This window comes from Hipposideros armiger, unplaced genomic scaffold (genome assembly GCF_001890085.2).
Source record: "Hipposideros armiger isolate ML-2016 unplaced genomic scaffold, ASM189008v1 scaffold_435, whole genome shotgun sequence".
Classification (NCBI taxonomy): Eukaryota; Metazoa; Chordata; class Mammalia; order Chiroptera; family Hipposideridae; genus Hipposideros; species Hipposideros armiger.
This window is the reverse complement of record NW_017731785.1, coordinates 1356960-1376631: the sequence shown is the minus strand read 5'-3', so window position 1 is coordinate 1376631 and position 19672 is coordinate 1356960. Positions and strand designations below refer to the sequence as shown.

The following is a 19672-nucleotide window of genomic DNA, read 5'->3' as shown; positions in this document are numbered from 1 at the left end:
CTGAGAAGAAAGAATGATTTTAAGTTAGAAGGAAGGAAGGGCTAAAAACGTCTTTCAATAAGTTGGTCTGCCTGCCTTTATGAAGCATTCCTGTCCTTTAAGACAGCAATAAGATAGAGCCTGCTTTACAGAAAGGGCTGAAAAAAAAATAGGTTGCAATCATTCTGAGTTCTTTTCCTATACAATTTTACCCAACTCTCCCTTTCTCCCCTGAACTCTACTGCAATAATTTTACGCTGTAAGTACTTTTATTTGATTATAAGGAAACTATGCCTTTATAATGTTTTCCTTCAAAATCTAACTACAGGATGAAAGCTTTATCTTCTTCCCGAAATAAAGTGCATGAAGATAAGGGCTGGTGAGACCAGCCATCAAATTCAGACCAGGGACTAAAGTGCAGGACAAAATGCACATGTAAAATTTATATCTTTTCATTGATTCTTCCATTCATTCACTCATTCATTAGCTCACATGTCCATGCATTGTCATTTACTGAATACCTTTAATTGATAAAGAGTTAAGCAGAAGAGGAATAGAATAGGGAACCAGAATTCCCTTTCAGTAGCATGGAGAGCTTCAGGTGTGTGACAAATGAAGACTGTCTATGAGCAGAAACTTTCTCTGTGACCACTAAGCATGGAAGGGGCATGAGTTTATCAGCTATACAGTCTGGGCTGACATGCCAGCTCTGCCACTGATGAGCTCTGTGACGTTGGACAAGTTTCCCAAGTCCCTTCAGTTTCTGCATATGTACAAATGAAGTTATTTCCATCTCTTTTGCAGGATTATATTCTGTAGGACTAGGCAGGCACACAGTCTAGCACAGTGGCTGGCACTTAGAAGATGTTATTGAGGATATTCATTACGTAGCCACCAATGGCTCTGTACACATTCTCACTTTGCTCTCCCTACAATGTGAAAAGCAGCATTTATTCCTAACACTGGCCACCTGAGATCTTTAGACACAGATGTCCCCTTCACAAAGAAGCTGCAGTTTCCTGACTTCATTTCACACTTCCATGTTTCAACATCCTATATATAGAGCAAATTATATATTTGATATGAGAGCACTTTTTAAAACACCTCAACAAAACAAAACAAAGCAAACCGAAAAAACCACCTTATAATATTGTCAATGCATGCAGAGCCGAGAAGAACGCTTCTCCCCAGCTGCGCAATGTAACCAAGCACTCATCAACTCCTATGTGTTTCCGAATTTGGAGGCTCTTGGAATCATCTGTTCCAGTCCCTTACAGTAAAGAGAAGGAAGCCCTATGCTGGCCTGGTCAGGTGTGTAGGGTCGCATCACTACGCTGATCAGTGTCTGACTGGTTCTGGTCCCTGGCTCTCCACCCAGTTGGCATCCCACTCCTTCCATCACTCCCAGTTTCATGTTTGGGTAGCACAACACAGCAGTATCCAGATGCCAAGATAAAAACAGCAGGATTCATTTGTTACTTTTCGCAGGTTTCTCAAACATGATTTGTCTTTTTCAATTCTGCCCTGTGTGTCATTGAAAACTTTAGAGAAGGCATTTAAGAAATAGCAAGGAATGCCATCCGCTGACATCATCTAAAGCTGCCAGACTGGAGAGCACTCAGCAGTCTGTGCAAAGCCCACCAAGGACCAAGTGAAGAGCACCCGTGCTCATGCTGGGGGAGAATGTTGCTAACTGTCCTCTTTGGAGGACTAGGAGCTTCATCTGAGAGCCTGCCTTTGTATATTCATTTCATTAGAAGATGGCATCTGTGCCATCTTCCCACAGGTATCTGGGTATGTTATTTCAGTTATGTGATTGTCTAATGACTCTTTTAAATACTACTCGCATTAAAATAGTTTTTTGGTTTTTTTTTTTGTCATTAAGCTAGTCGTGATAAGCAAAGGTTACATGTAAAACACTTAGACTGCTAAGGAATTAACCATGCCTTTCTCTCTCCAGACTTGCATTCCACTCAATTCTGACATGTTTCCCGGAAGTTGTTATTATGCCCCTCCCACCTTGATGTGCCCTTTTCCTTCCCCTTCCACCTCTGCAATCCCTCCCTCTTCATGCTGGGATGCCTGCTGACTAAGAAATAAGCCTTCTGTTCACACACAAAAAATGTCATTTGTAATCATGACAACTTTTGAAATCACATGTCACCTTTTAAATGGAAAATTCATCCGGCAAAGCGTGATGGTTTGGAATCACTGTTAGGAGTATCAGTACCTGCAAGACAGCAGTGATCTCAGATGCCAAAGAGGGTTGTGTCACCACCCCGCTCCATAGGTCCCCAAACTGCTTTGCCTTTTTTCTCCCTGCCTGCTTTTACTAGGTTTCCTCTTTTGTCCACCACTGTCAGGATTTACAGACACCCTTTTAAACCTGTTTTAAATTGGCTCCTTCAGATCTGCTTTGAGCTGGAAACCCAGATGATCAAGGTGTGTTACCTATCCTGAGAAATAATAAATTGGCTATTAGAGAAACAGGGTCAGAGGGGCTCTCAAACAAGAAAGCCTAGGTGCTTTAGAACACTCAGGCAAGGCTCAGGGTAAAAAGACACATGACCTGTCAGTTTCCTCAACATGCAAAGTTACTTGTGGAGGGGGTGCACTTCTCTGGTGGTGCCCCATCCAGGAATATCTGTACAATGATAATCCTCAAATAGGCTTTTCTTATCTCATTAAGTCTGAGAAACCTTATTGGACGTAGACTCCAACTATCTCAATGTCTATTTTCCAAGGTGTAGTCAAATAGAAGCCAAGCCTTCTTTGGTGTTCCAGTGAGTTTGCTGCGAAGATGCCTTATTGGTTTTGACCACCTTGCTCCCTCAAAGATGGGGTGGGGTGGGGGGCAGGGGATTTGGGCTTGTACTTCTAGGTAGAACCTGGCACCACCACTCAGGGCTCAGCTATGTTTACCCTGGGTGGGTGTTTCACTCCGCGTATTCTAAGTAGAGAGAAAGAGAGAGGCTCTCTGTGGAAGCCCCTTTTCTTGTTTCCTAGGATCAGCTTTTCACTTGACAAACTGAGGAGTGCTAGTACTGGTTATGGGATTTGGCAATGCTGCTCCCCAGTGATTTGGTGCATTGAGCTTAAATCTGGAGCTGTTAGAACTTGGTTGATTTATTTAGCCTCTCATTTGTAAAATGGGAAGGATGCAGGAGTAATCTTGGTAGTGTAGTTGTAAGAAATAAGAAAATCATGATCCATGAAATGCTTAACACTGTTCCTGATACATAAGACACAATAAATAAACCTTAGCTTTTCTTGCCTTTATTACTGTTATACGAGACACGCACATGTTAGCTCTAGTCGGCCAGGAGGCAGCAGGCTTGTCACTAAAGGGGGCAAAACCCCAATATCCTAAGAACCACAATTGGTAGACTATCCGCATTTGCCCTTGCCTAGAATATTGTGAAGTAGGAGTGGGAAAAACGCCAAGTATTACATGAAGAATGCAAATGTACTTTCTCTCTGAATGTCCTATTTTTCTTTTCAACTTTTCAACTCCACTTTATTTCAAAACATACTCCCAACTATTCCAAAGCATTTTCAAGTTGGAAAGCCTTCTTTTTTTGTTTCACAATAAGCTAAATGCAGGTGCAAACTCGAGGCAGACAGACCTTGAAAATTTTAAGTATGTTGCCATGGCAATGGTTTGCAAGAATGTGTATGAGTTTCATCTTAGCTCTCAAGCATTCAGCCGAGTTCACATGTGGAGGTTCAAATCACTAGGCACACGAGGTTTGCCATTCATTGTGTCTTGAAAGGTTTGGAAATAACTGTCTGTTGATTATAGCAACCAGAAACCACAAAATTCATTCTTTCTTTCTAAATCAATCAATCAGTTTCTCTATCTATCCTCTATCTATCTGTCATGCAAATATGGAGATCTAGTCATTCATTATCTGCTCTTAGCTGGCTAATCTCACCAGTTTGGCTGATGTAAGGGAAGCAGTATACATAAATTCAACAATAATCATTTCCACCTTTCTTGTAAACACAGAGTTGCACTCCCACCATGAAAGAGCTGTAAAAATTTTCTACTGATTTTTCACATTAATTTCCTCATTCAAACTTGACATATCCTTAAAGAAGCATGATGATTATTTAGAGATGCTCAATTAAAGTAAACTTTCAGTGTAATGAATTGTGGAGGATCTTTTTAAAAGGGTTCCATATAATGCAGGAGAGAAGATTCAAGTATGTAATTCTAGGCATTAAATTAAACGCCCTGCTCCCACCAAGGGCAACCATTACCAAATTTAAAAAGACATACAAAAGAAGAAATTTCATCTCATTTGAACCATCACTACCTCAAGTTGGGTTGATGCTTCTAAATTGCAAAACCTGCACAATGGACGCATGATTCATTGGCAGTAAAAGCAGTGATTCTTGACAAAAGCATTTCCCCCCCCCATAAACAGAATCCACAGGACACTAAAATTGGAAAGTTTTAAAGCTATTTTGTAAAAGAAATAATTTTTAACAAATTCTCTTCAAATTACAGTGCTTTTTCCATCTAAAATTGTACTATGCAAATAAAGTCTACTTAAAAAAAAAATTCCCCTGCTAACAACACAACCTCTATTTCTAAGAGTTGTATTCTTCAGTTTTCCCAGCAAAAGTTTTTGCTGCAAATGATCTACCATGATCCAAAGTGCCCTACATAAAATAAGGCTACAAGGGCCCCCACGATCTCCTGCATTTGGTTACTAACAAAACCTTTATTAAAGTGTTAGTAGCTACCAAAGCCTGGCGGTTATTTAAAATTAACTCTGCTGCTTTCACTTTGACCCATATTACAAGACACACATGCAACACAATATAATCATTCTCTCTATCCGCCATTCACACTCCTTGATTTAACAGCTTAGTGACATGCAGTACTTTCAAACTTCAGTAGCGCTCCCCTCCTCTCTCTCCTCCATTCTAAAAAGCCTACAGCGATGCTGGAATTAGAGAAATGAGAACACAATAATTAGCTATGCAAACTGTCAAGTGGATCAAAAAAGAAAAACCCGGAAAACACAACAATCAGCAGTTTCAAGCTCTAACAAGAACCTACATTGAGTTCCCATTTATTTTAAACCAAAATAGATTAGGTCTTTCGAAAAATTTTTATTGCAATTTCCATGGAAATAGGGCAAATCAGCTAATGGGTCTTTTACATCTCTAATTTCTATGACACTGATATAGTAGAGAAGCCTTTGATCCTACACTCTTTCAAATGATGTCTGTTCTACTCTTCTACAACCAGGTTCATTCCCAAAGTGAGTGGCATTGAAAGTGGCTCCAAAGTGGATGGATATGGAATAGGTGAATGAGTGCAGTATCATGCTGTGAACCCCACCCCATTTCCAAAAGCTCCCAAACATCACCTCAATAGTTTTATAAGTGGTAACTGAATTAAAGTGAGCATTAAGGGCAAATTGGAAAGAGAAAAGAATTATTAAATTATCTGGTGCGATTGTGTGGAAATGGGAGGGAGTAGGCATTCAGTTCTTTGGGTAGACAGTACTAATTACACAATTTGTAGCTAAATTTCTGGATTGTTTACAGATAACAACTAACTACCTTCTTTCCCTAGCAACCATGTTGAGTCCCTGTGAAGCAACATGGGTTATCTCTATTTTATACATGCTTTGTCTGAAATACCAATCTAATGTTTTCATTGACTGTTAATGTTCCCTTAACCAATTATGCATACAGCAATAGTTAGAATATCTGATTTTTTTTTAATCCAGCATTGTGATGAAATTGGTAAACTCAGTTACTTTAAAGCTTTTTTTTTTTTTTTTGCTTTGCTTCTCTTATCTTTAAACTTGTAGAACAACTGCCTACTTTATAAATTGAGACTATAAAGTGGGATGCCTGAAACCGGTCTAGGATAGGACATAGCATTCTGAGGTTCCACTAGGAGTTTAATGTTTATCTAACCCACTGACCTGGGGCAAATCCTGGGGCAACTCCCTATCCCAATAATAAGTAGATGAGGGTGTAAGGGTGACTGTAATTTTCAAGATTTAACAATCTAGTTTGTATTTCTTTTTTATTCTTTTCTTTGTTTCCTTCCCCTCCTACCTGATCCAATGACTGTATTTTCCTGAGGCTACATGCATATCTCTTTAATCTGGCTAATCGGCAAAATGCTAAATTGAAGGAAACTGAGTCAGCCCTCAGCCATCTGGACACCAGCAAGGAGGCTGCAATTCTGGACTGCGATTTTCCGTCGCATGACATGAATCCCCCCTACAACCAGGTTTGAAGTAACAATCATGGAACCAACCAAACCCTAGGAGACGTTCTCCTGGAAAAGTAACATGACTAACTGCCCCTTTTTTGTTCTGCTTCTTTTTGTGTACCTGTAAAACCTCCAGACCATTCTCGGACTGGGGGAAATGGTTTTTGAGACAGTAATCCACCATCTTCGTAAAATGCCAGCATTGTGAACAAACCTACTTTTCTTTCCGCCAGCCCTTGCCTCGCAATCATTGGCTCACAAGTGGCAAGCAGCTGAACCTGAGTTTGGTAACAAGAGTAGATGACCCCTCAGGTTCCTTTAAAATGTAATGATCAAGTGTACAATTCTACACTTGAAACCTGTGTAATTTTACTAACCGTTATCGCCCCCTAGAACATTTATTTAAAAAATGAAAATAAATTTTAAAAATGTAATAATCAAGGATAACACATGAGAGTCTTGTGGTAATGGTAGAGTTAAGTATTTTGATTGCGGTGGTGGTTACAAGAAGCTACACATGTGATGACATTGAACACAACTACACACCCATAAACACATACAAAAACGTGCATGCAGCCTGGTGAAATCTGAGTAAGTTCTATGATTAAAGCAATATCGATATTCTGGTTTTGCTATTCGTCTATAGTTGTGTAAGATGTTAACATGGGGGAAAGTTTGGGTAAAGGAGGCAGGGGATCTCCTGTATCTTTCTTTACAACTACCTGTGAATCTTTCATTTTTTCAAAAGGAGATGTTTTAAAAATGTATACATATGTAATACATGCACACATACATAAATATAATAATTTTTAATTTCATGAATTGGTTTGCTGACAGCCAAATATGAAATGCCAATTTTCAGGGTCCAACACTTTATCAATGAAATGAAATTTAGTGGGTCCAAACAATTTATTTTTCTGCTAAATGTGATAGTTTTTACCTAAAAAAAAAAATTAGCGCTTTTAAGGTATTTAGAATGTTATTTCACAGAGGAAATTGTCACGTGACATGTTGTTACTGGTGACACCATTTTTGCCTACCCTTCTGTTGTTTATCCTTGAGTATGGAATCCTAAAGATTAAAACACCAAATAACTAAACATTTCAACAAAAATAAATATTGTGCCCTTGATTTAAAAGAAAAATTAAAGGAAAATACAAATAAAACAAAACAAAATTAAAAAGGAAGTATGAGGGATTTATTAAAAATTAAATTTCCAATACTTACATCCTGAGGGCTCTATACCTTCTGCTCAGTTGGCTACTCCTATGATGAGTAATCTTACTTTCTATTCCTAATGTCCTGCAGAATCCTATTCATCTCAGAATTAAGTTGTGCTTAATATATTTCCTGTCAATGTCACAGAGTCCAGTGGATTCTTCTAACCTCCACAATGTCTAAAAATAATGGCTAGTGACTTAGCAATTTTATGCCTATACATTGGTTTCAAATTTTGATTCGTAAGTGGCACAAATGGGGCCAAAGAAAGCAATAAATGGCATTAGCAGACTTCTATTAGAGGGAAAAGTTGAAGAATAGAGGCAAAGCAAACAAGAAATTATAAAGAAAAGAATGATCAGAAGGAAGGAGAAGAGGATAGAAGGGGTTCCTCCACCTATGTTTAGATAGTGGCAAGGTGTCATGTCATTTTATAAATGGGACCGATCATAGAGGTTTTTCAGACCTAGGAAAGTAGGATTAATATCTCACCTCGTGAAATGTGAACCAGGTCTTGGTTTCAAAACTCTAGAAAGATGTTGAAGAGAAAAGACACTCCATCGAAACAGCTCGGCTCTAAGACTAGCCAACTAAATTGTCTTTAGGATTTATTGGGTTGTCGGAATAGTCATGACGCATTTTTACAACAAAAAACATAGAAAAAAATGTGTCATGACTTTTCCAGCAACCTAATAGCTCTATTGTGGCAGCAAAGACTCCAGTCCACTTAAACACCAAACTTAAGGCAGAGAACAGAAAAGTGCCTAGTGAAGGATTTTCCTGTCCTTGAACTTCCTACCAAACAATAGAAGGCACCACAGAGGCAGTTTCTCAGTCACTTTAATTAAAATGGGCAAAGAAGGAGGAGTGACCTGACGAAATCCTTCCAGAACCCATGCGTATTTTTCCCCAGAGTTAATTCCACTGGTTATAGTAAATTTCAAATTACTCCCAATAAAAAAATACACAAAAGGCGATGAGCCAAGAAAGACGTTAAGGGTGGTAGATTGGTCACATGTTCCAGAGCTGCCCCAACTGAGTCCAGGGCTATACTTTCTGTAGCCTTGATGGAAAGAGCTAGTTGGGAAGTGTATGGTTCTGACACCCTGTAACACCTTGCCCTTCTTTGCTCTTCCGAGTGCCATGGGGCCACAATGCTTCTTAGGCTTCTCAGGATCCAGGGAATGCTTCAAAGTTGAAATGTTTCAAGCTAATTCTGTCCTGGAAGTCAAGTCCATCCTTGTAAGATTACATTGAAAGCTAAATCTCTCCTATACATATCAAGGAGCACTCCAAAATGTTGGTTTCCAGAACACTCACCACTCCCTGTCTAGTTTAGATGCTGATAATAGAAAAAAAACCTAAAAACACAATCACTGTACCTTCTGTATATTAAGTCTTGAAATTATGAATGTCCAAGTTCTAATTTCATTCCCTGTATCTGAGAATATTTTCTTGCTCAGTATTTCAAATTCCTATAGACACTTATAAGCTATCTTAGTTTTTATACACACATTGTGAACACCCATAAATATTATTTGTCCTACACATCTAACCTTCTGTTCCCAATAGAGACCCACTTTCCTTCTCTGTTTATAGGAAAATGCTTACAAAGTTTTGTTCTCTGAGGATCTCATTTGGCATTTATTAAATTTATTTTTTCGTAAATCTATCGGTGATGAGATTTTTTCTCAAACTGTGTTGTTGATGGTTTATGTCATCACTTTCCTCACCACTTCCATTAGAAGCCACAATGCCCCTTAAGTTTTAGAGAAGAATCTGAAACTGATTTGGAGATGAAGAACTTTTAGTCCAGAGAAGGCAGCACTTTATAGAATATTTATTGATATAAAACCTAAAAATACACACGGTAAGTACAGCATTCACGTGGGTAATTATTTAGTAGATTCAGCCCATGACTTTACACCACAGGGTTCTTATTAGGAACATCAGAGAGGGAATCAGAGTTTCTTGACACATGGTAATGAATATTTTCACTTACAATGAATAATTTAGCTCTTTTGGCATCCATTGTATGAAAAATAGATTTGAAATAATTTCAAGGTCTCTTAGCAAAGGTGGAGGTTTTGGAACACAAGGAGAACAGGCTGTATGGGGCCCTTCTTTGTTTTCACAGAATTTTGCTTGCTTTTGTGATGCACACACTGTGAAATTTTCCCTCAATTGTCAAGATGATGTGGAAATGAAAAGATGTTTCTTCTATAGCATTTTCTAGGATTCCGAATCACTAATACTCTGAACTCTCCCAGCCTTGCTCAGAGAATGCTAATGAGTCTCTCTATTGTTCATTACAGAATGGAAAAGGAGCTTTCCCTCCAATTAGTGCTAACCATGACTGGGATTATTGTCACACTAGTTTCAAAATGAAAATTCCATAAGACAATCCCAGATGCAAGTTCATTTCAAAATTCAGAGGAGACAATTTGACAAAATGAAAAGCAGTCTATGTTTTAAGGCACTTGTCTTTAAAACCTTTTATTTTAAAGGAAATTCATACTTTTTCACACTCTAAAATCACAAAGTGATAGAGCTGGGAACCCCTCACTTTACAAATGGAGAAGTCAAGTACCGGAAAATTAAGTAGTTGGTCATCATCATACCAGTAGCAGTACAACTTTCTCCAGTACAATGTCTTTATAGAAATCAAAATAATGTATTTTAAAATTAGATACAGTCCAAACACTAATCTGCGTACAATGGGACATGTTGAATTTGAGGTGAATTGTGGGGCGGCTACAAGGTACGTTTGAAGTTTAGGAGAGCATTTTAGGCTGAAGATGCTATAAATTTCCCAAGGAAACAAGGGAGGGAAAAAGAGATTCTGAGGCCAACTTCAAAATAAAACCAACATTTATATAGGTGGGAAGAAAAAAATAGGTACAAACAGAAAGGACTTCCTTTCTATTAATTGTTTTTCCTCCTGAAATACTTTTTGAATCATTCTGAGTAGAAATTCTGGATAGCCTAGAGAGGAGGATTCCTTTAGGTATCCGTGGGAATCAAAGCAAGTAATGTTGAAAATTTCCAAAAGTAGTGTGATGACACTCTATGACATCTATGACACAAAAATTCTAATAAAAAATTATTTCTCAAAGGGCATAGTTAATATTAATCCTTAGCAGTGACAAATGTACAATGCTTAAACATGATATTAACATTAGGGGAAGCTGCATGAAGAGTAAATAAACTATTATATAGTTGCGACATTCCATATACGGATTTAAATTATTCCAAATTAGAACATTTAAAAACTAAGAAATAAAAGAAGCAAACTGACATGATCACATCCTACATACTATGTATTAGTTGGCAAAACTGGTGTTATAAAATAATTGTCTTAAAAAAAGATACAGACGCATTCATAAAGGAAAACACAATACAGCCACAACCATAAAACAACCAACCTATAAATATCCCCCTTTTGTAACATTTACAGATATGAAACATGTTTTATCCTCATTTGAATGGTATGTCTTTGGAATTGCCCTTACATTGCAGACATTCAAATAAACCAAGCATATACTTTTATACTTCATCTCATCATTTTAAACCCTCACCTCTCTTCCTAAAGTACTACAAAGAGTTGATTCATTATTTAGGGAATTGCTAGGTAGAGAGACAGACAGGCTGAAGTCAGTATTTATTTTGTTATTGCTTCAGTAGCCTTCTGTTTAAAATGACACAATCTATTGCAATTGAAATCTCACTGGCTGTTTGCAAATCCGGAAGGTCTGCAATCTAGGAAACTCTTGTTGTATCAATGGCTCAAACTAGTGAGTTTATTGTCTCTAGCTTGAGATTTTGAAAAGTAATCAAGAACTACTCAGTGTGGGATTTTACACCCAGCTATCACTTCAGCCAGTTCTAATGAATGGTTCATGAAGTTTTCCATAATTATTTACTGTATTTTAAACTGCTTACTGAGGAAACAATAGTACTGTATTGATAACCATTTCAGTAACATGAGTAGACCGTTTCCATAATTATCACTTATTCAAAATTGTTACACTGAAGGCCAGACAGACCCTTTGCTTCCTGCCTATACCCATCCACATTCTATTGTGTTGTCAGAAAAGTCATGATGTATTTTATCTATGTTCTTCAAAGGTCATTTATTTATATAAAAAACAAAGATCAATCAATGATATGTTGCCCATTTTGTTTGATAACCTTTTGTCATCTTTCAGTGAGCTTCATAATTCCTCGTTCATCGAAGGACCTGTCTTTATTTGTGAAAAACCGAACAAGGTGCTGATTTACAGCCTCGTCTGAATTGAACGTTATACCACATAAGGAGCTGTGAAAAGAGCAAAACAAGTGTAAGTCTGAAGGCTCAAGGTCAGGCAAGTATGGTGGGTGTGGCAACACATCGCATCCAAGCTCCAATAATTTTTAATGGGTGATCAAACGTGTGTGGTCTCACGTTATTGCGATGGAACACAACTCCTTTACAATTAACAAGCTCTGGACGTTTCTGGATGATGGATTCATTCAAACTGTCCAATTGCCGACAGTACACATTCAAATTGATTGTTTAGTTACTTGGTAGGAGCTTGAAAAATATGACACCTTTAAAATCCCACCACACTGAGAGCATAACCTTTCTCTGATGAATGTTTACTTTTGATGTCGTTTGAGGCAAATCATCATTTCAAGACGTGACCGTTTGCACACCACATTATTGTAAACAGTCTATTTCTCATCACCAGTTATCAGTCACTTGAAAAAAGGATCATTGTCCTCATGTTTAATGAGCATATTGCAGATGTTTATATGCGCCATCAAATGAACTTCTTTGAGTTCATGCGGAACCCAAATATCGAGCTTGCTTCCGTATCCCAGCTTCTTCAGGTGGTTGTGAATGCTTGAATGATGGATGTTCAATGTTCCTGCAATGTCTCGTGTCATGTAACTTGGGTTTGACTCGATCAATGCCTTTATTTTGTCATCATCCACCTTGGTGGACCTTCCTGACCGAGGAGCATCGTTGAGGTCAAAATCACCAGCATGGAATTTCGTGAACCATTGTTGGCACTGACGTTCTTGTAGAGCATTGTCACCATAAACTTTATGCAACTTTTCACAAGCCTTACGCCTGTTCTTCCCTTTAAGGAAGTAAAACAGTAAAATATGGCAAAAATGCACAGTTCGGTCTTCCATCTTCAGCTTGTTGTAAAATCTCCAACACTCAACCAAATCGCTCAATTTTTTTTTAGAATGAAGCTAGAACTGTCAGCTGTCAAATGACATAGCAATAACATAGATGTGAATGACTAGTACTTTAAAAAATGAACTAGTGCCATCTGTTGCAAACATGCATCATGACTTTTCCGACAACCCAATATTTTCTTTTCAGTGGGTACACTTCAAAAATAAAATTAAATTAAAGATAAAGAAAGATGTAGAATCAGGCATATTGAAAATCATTGCAGAAGTCATTTACAAACACACTCAATTATACCTTAATGGCCTAAGATAGCTAGTTATTCTTACTGCAATGTGTCCAATTTACTATTGGGAACATAACTCAATATTTCAAATCCTCCCATCAGCAAAAGGAAAGAAATCTTATTTTCAAAGGAAAACTTTTTAGCAATAATGGCTAATTTTAACAAAGAGAATGAGTGTAAGCTAAATGTGCAGGTGACTTTTAAATAAAAATATTATACACATTTTGCATTACTTTCATTATATATAAAACATGAAAACGGACTTTTTAATTAATCAATATGTTGTCCTGAGAACATGTAGGACAGGAAACAACCACCTTGATTGATTTTTGAGGCAAGCTACTTGGGAACTTGCTTCATATTCAAATACCCTCTGAACACCACTTCAGAAGCTGGTACTGGATCTCGTGTTACCTTTTATTTTGTGACAGGGTAATGAAGGCTGCTCAAACACAGGGACCAGGTAGCAGAATAATATTAGTGCATAAACTTAGCCCATACTGCCCTCTCCTTTCTCCAAACTGCCTCAAAGTATACAGCAGATGCTCAGCAAATGTGCGTTCATTAATTGATTGTATTGGAAAACAATAGTTCAGCCTTCAGTACCCCTCTAACTTTACATGTATTTGTCCTGACTCATCAACTGGACTTTTAAGGCAGCAAAAGTGTCTCATTTTCCTTTGAGTCACCCATGACATCTAGCACAGTTCTGATACAGATCAATCAACCAGTAGATATTTTCACAGATCTTAACTATCAAATATACAGAAAACACTGAGATAGGTGCTTATTACTTGCTTATATATTATAATAGTCAACATTCTGGAAATAAAAGGTGCATTCCTTAAAGGCTAAGGAAACTCTTAGCAAATCCAACAGTAGCTATTTACTCCGAAATTTCTAGTTTATTATATGCATACTTTAAACCTATTATTTAGAAGCTATTTAGCAATGTATTACACAGACACACATATTCATACACACGCCACTAAAAACCTAATGGATAGGTGATCTACTTAAATCTAGCTAATTGAGACAAATCATTGCATTTAATTGAAAACAATAATTTTAAGCCAATGAGAGAGTAAATGGTCTAGAAAGTACATCTGGTCGTGCAAGAGAATCCATTATGTAGACAGTTCACACATGGGTCATTGAGAATTGATGCCTGAATGTATACCTATGCAATCCAAAATGAGTTGCTTTTAAAAAATCAAAATACTATGTACTATTTTTAATATGACAATAAAATATTAGTGTTTTGAAGTCATAAATGTAGTCTTATTTTCATGCATAACATATGGTTCATTATATGCATAGTATTTTATATGTAATCTATATATTATATTATATATAATAATTATTTTTCCATTATAAGCAAATTCATTTCACTGGAGGATTGGTTAGGAAGGCATTGTCTCTGAGGCTCTAGTAGAGTTTTCAATTTGAAAAATGTGAAGATGTCAGAAAGGTGAATATATTTTTTCATACCATTAAATCCCAACTTTATCCATGAATTTAGTAGTAAATCTAGGCTGTGAACTTAAGGAATCATATTTTTGGTCAAAAGTCTGACATATGCTTAAAGCCAAGATTGGTATCCTACAAAACCCATTATGTTTTAATAAAAAAGCAGTGAAAACAAAAGATGAGACCATACAGACTTCAGGACTGATTTCTTTTGGAGACTGAATTCTGCTGGTCCCCTAAAATAATATTCACGTCATTCCCACCATTATGTGTAATTTTTGCCTTTTAAACTAGGTAATACTTCTAGTAATGGGGACTTTATAACAAAAGACATTATAGTTGTGGGGAAATAGTAAGAAGAGTTTTCAAGCCTTTTTGTTTTCAAGAAAATTATGAAATTGTGGCTTAATCTGCAGAATTTTACATATATCACAACAATGAAAACAAAAATGTATAATGGATTTTGGGGAAATAGTTCTGAGGTAGTTACTGATGCTTAATTGAGCAAGTGAATTCAAATGAAGCTAAAAATTTGAGGGGCACATGGAAACGTGCAGCGATGATCACACAGAACTTATAACACAAAAATAGAAGACATCTCTCATGTATTTTTGCTTTTTCATGGCTATTATGCAGTTTGGACTCACACTGTTGTCATTTGCTAAGGGACACTACAGATACCATAGGTTTATAATGGTCCGCAACTCTCATAATTACCCTGTATACTGGAAATTGCCTATCTACTCCATAATATTTTACTTGGCTCCATTCTCTGTGCCAGAGTGATGAGGGATTCAAAGAGCAACTGTCAAGTAAATGTAAATAAGATAGCAGAAAGTGAAATCTATGTTTCTGGGTCAATATGGTACCTTCAGTAGAAATCTAGGGCATTTCAAGCCTAAGTAAACACAAAAATGTATAAAGCAGAACTTGGTGTCATTAACTCTGCTGAATATACACATAGCCTATTGCTTATGTTTTATAATATTGAGGTCTAGAGCAAATGGCATTTGAGTCCATAAATGAGAGTTAAAGCAGCAAAGGAATGTAAGCCTGGGAGTAGAGAAAATGGGAAGTGAAAGAGAAAACAATAATTAAAGGGACCACTCTGTGTAAGTAGAATGAAACATCCACCAACACTGTTCACCTAAGAACTTGGTGAGTTCTTATAAGACTGGAATTAAGAGCACTGATTTTGGCAGCACAAAACCTTGTTTAAAAATAAGTTATTTTCCAAATGGGTAGGGTGTAAAGCTCAGTTCTTGAAACATGTAAACTTAATGTACACAAGAGCTGCAAGTCCTTCGTTCCATGCTTTTCTTCCCATTTGAAAACTATAACATATATGCTAAGAGGGCTTTTCCCATCAATTAGCATTCTGCCTACTGCATCCATCATACAGTTAATTGATTGCACTTGTAGTTTATAAAGGCACCCAGATGCTGTGGGATGAGCACATTTTGAAATTAAAGGAGCATATGGAAGGCACACAGACAGTAACATTTCATCATAACTACCTAAAACATCCTTAATATGCAATGCTATATCACTAATTGCTATGTAAAAATGTAAGCATTTCCCTCGTTAATGTCTCGGTGAGACATTTGTTTGGCAGTTGAGCCCAAATGCTGTTGTGACCAGACATTTAATACCACTTCAGGGCTCTTCTAGTTTCATTCCACTTTGCCTGTAAGGAGAACGTGGCTCTCAGCCTATGAGGCCAGCTTGATTCTGCAAAGTCAGTACAAATTTTTATCCTTTATCATTTGGTCATTTGGCTTAGGAACACCAGTCAACCCTCCAAAACATAAACCTGTCCCAAGTTCTGTATGCAGGCTCTATTTGTTTCTAAAAACAGTAGGAGGAATTTGCCAAGTGAAGAGCATTTTGCTGCTTAGTGGATTCTTTTATTAATTTCTAAGAACAGGGCACAGAAGAAAAGGACTGCAGAAAGTATAAGAAATTGGCTTAATGCTTTAACTCTGGGGAAATTAGAATAAGTGATCTGAGTAAATTATCTGTAATACCTCAAGGTACAAAAGGTAAAGGTTTTCACTCTCTTATCTAGGTCATAAGTCTTTGTCAAGTTAAGGTTCAAAAGGTAAGTGAAAAAAGACATGTGACATGGAAAAACTTCCTTTGAAGAATGGACACCCTCTCCACCCACAAGGACCGCCAACCAAATGATTAAGTGAGCTGCAGGTGAACCATGGACTAAAAGATGTATATTTAAACTTTAAAACTTGTGTTTTATTGGTACATTTGGGCAGAATGATTTTGGTCGAATTCAGTGGTACTTAGGACTGGGAATTGTGTCTAAGTTCACCTTGGAATTCTGAAAGAATCATTAAAATTATAAAATTCAGATGTGAATGTATTTTCATTCTTTACCAGTCCCATGACCTTTCTAGGCAAAGGCTGTGTCCAATTCTTTGGGTGCTTGGGTTACAGAAGCTTGATGGAGGATGCTGAGAGGTTAAATTTATTTTAGAATTTGAAATGGGCATTGGTCAAGCCCCACGGCCTCATGACAAAATCAATAAATACTTAAAACATTCAAAGTTATTCTAGAAATGAAGATCTGTTTATAAGCTAGAAGTAAAATCACAGTCAGCATGGGCTCTTAATATTTTCAGAATTGAAAGCTTACTTAGGGAAAAAGTCAGTAAACCCTATACATGCCAGAATCATCTAAGGTTTAGTAAGTGTAGTAGTTACCATCATATTTATATTTAGATACCAGTAACTCACATCATAGAACCGCTTCATGTTAATTTTGCTTCTACTTTTCCTGAACATGGCAAAGAGAAAAAGATCACAAACAACAACAAAAAGACAAAGCATCATTTGCAATCTGGTAAAGCAACTTCAAGTCCCATTCATGGGACTTCCCTAATCTATGAAGCAGGGGCTACCTAATCTAATGAAAAATAGTTGTCACAACAGACCTGACATTCTCTCTTATAATTAAAGGCAGATGCAATCAGAAGTTCCCTTGAAAAGAAAGGCCAGGCTTCCTTCACTATTAGGCAGACCATTTCCCCTCCCCTCCCCCCCCTTTTCTGATTTGCAATCCCTTCTGTCCTCCATCTGCTCCCCTCCACCTCTTGTCTCCACTCACTGCCAAGCGTGCCTATCCCATCTGGCCACACTCCTGCTTCTGCTGGCTCGAATTCCCACGGGGCCTAGGCAATGTTTGAATGCTGAGGCATTTCCCCTCTTCAAGAGAATAAGGACTAGCTAGGAGAGTGTCAAAAAACTCCCCCAAGAATTTACACACACACATGAACATGCACATGATATCTCGCATACACAAACAGCAGTTTTATAATCCTCTCCTAGACTTAAAAAAAAAAGCTTTTAATGTTTTCACCTCAGATGCATTTTTAAAAATTGAAATTTACCATCCATCTTTGAAATAATCAAAATTTATATTTAAAAATATATAAACACTTTCATTAATTCCTGACATGCATTTTTTTAAGTAAGCAGAATTACTGTAAATAAATGCTACTTAAAGCTTACCATCATGAAATATTTCTATTAATCAGGTTTAATCATTGATCATTAATACATTTTCTGTTGTACCAAATGTTCATTTAATTCATTCAGACATTCCACCTTTACAAATTCTCAACAAAAAACCCACTCTGCCGCAAAAGCATGCATGGTCAGAATTTAAGCATATTTAGGCAAAATTATCACGCAGTCATTAACGATAATAAAGCAGTCTGGCAAGTCTTGAAAGCAGCTTTTATTCATGCTTTTACTTGAACCAACTTAATACATAAATACACTCACATACACACACATACACACACAATTTTTGATTATATTTGGCACAAGCATGCTAAAAAAAAAAAAAAAAACCTCTGAAGCTCACGTAAAGCAGCAAACAAAACGAGAAGCAACCATGCTCAGGGTTTAAGGACATTTAAAATTTTAAAACCATCTTTGTACATTTCATATAAAGCATGCATAAATTTGACATGCAATCTCCAAGAGGAAATAGTTAAATATAAATCTTAAAATTCGTTCATCCAAAAGAGTTTATTCTTAGTTTCATTATTATTGTTCTCAGGCTTCTGGTGTCTTAAACCCTGCATGCTGCAGTTCTAAGCTGTGCTGAGCACCGGCTGTGACAGAAGAAGCTACCTGCGAGTTTTCACAGTGCCATCTCATATCCATGTCTGTCTGGCTACCCTGCGTGCTTAGAGCTTTTTTCTTAATTCTTAATGGAAATCCTAGGAAATTTAGTCCATCCTCTGAAATCAATACTGGTGACAGGAGAGCTCCCTGACTCAGTGGGAGATCAAGATGATAAATTGCCTGCGCATCAGCCTGGCCTATCAGTGCCCTGCACACAGGATGGGCGAGAAAATACACAGAAAAGGCTCTATCCGTCACGTGTCACCAAGGAGCCAATGAGTGACGCGCTACTGCAGGAAGGGATGCTGCAGTTCCGTCTGCAGTTGGTGAGGCTGTTGGTACACAGCCCAACCCGCGCCTGGCTCAAAAAGTCTAGGCGGTCACTGCTGTTGAGTTTGCTGCCCGGCTGGGAGAGCCGGGCAGAGCCGGCAAAGCCGGCAGAGCCGAATGGACATTCCGTTTAACCCCCGACCCAAGTAAAGACCTATTTTCATGCACAGGGGATTTTTCTTTATATTACTTTTTAATCCAATGTGATTGCAGAGCAGACGGGAAACTTTTTTTTTTTAACATCCCAGCTCTTAAACTCTTATATGCTTCTTTTCAGATGATTATCCTGTTTCCATCTAATGTTACATTAGAAACCTTAAACTGTGCAATTAGCATGCAACTGTCCTAACGGAATCGCTTCAAAGCTTTATAATTGTAATTATAATTTTATTTCCAAGTTAATGAATGGCATTTTTTTTTGAATGCCACGTTTATAATGAGTATTTTTATGGGATGATTTTGTAAAGGCAATTAGGAAACATTAAGAAGTACATTATTATGCCTTGTTGCCAATTAGAACTGTTCTTCTTTAAAGACAGTTTAAGTCCCAATAAATATACCATGTTATCAATCATTAAAAATAAAAACAAACAGGCACCAAAGGATGTACACCTTGTTTCCCAAAGCCTGAAGAACAAATGTGTTATCCAGTGATGGAAATGTGTACTTATTTTTTGCCTTTCCTCTGAAGTTTAAAATCATTCTTCGGTATGCAAAGGCTCCACATCTGGAATACCATATGGAAATATATCCTCCAATATATCTGCTTCCATTGATCATTCTGTAATAACATATGTTGCAGTTCTTT

General features: G+C 37.3%; 1 protein-coding gene across 37 annotated transcripts in view; it reads right to left on the bottom strand.

Annotated features, from left to right (window-relative positions):
• NRXN1 (neurexin 1) overlaps positions 1–19672 on the bottom strand; it is a 1140616-nt gene that overhangs the window by 41569 nt on the left and 1079375 nt on the right. The window contains exon 1 of one of the 37 annotated variants that reach the window (XM_019665194.1): positions 18541–18740. The exons of the other annotated variants lie outside the window; for them this stretch is intronic. Coding sequence (XP_019520739.1) covers positions 18541–18573 — 33 coding nt within the window. The 5' untranslated portion in view covers positions 18574–18740. Of the gene's footprint in view, positions 1–18540; positions 18741–19672 lie in introns of those variants that run through there. 37 annotated transcript variants of the gene reach the window in all.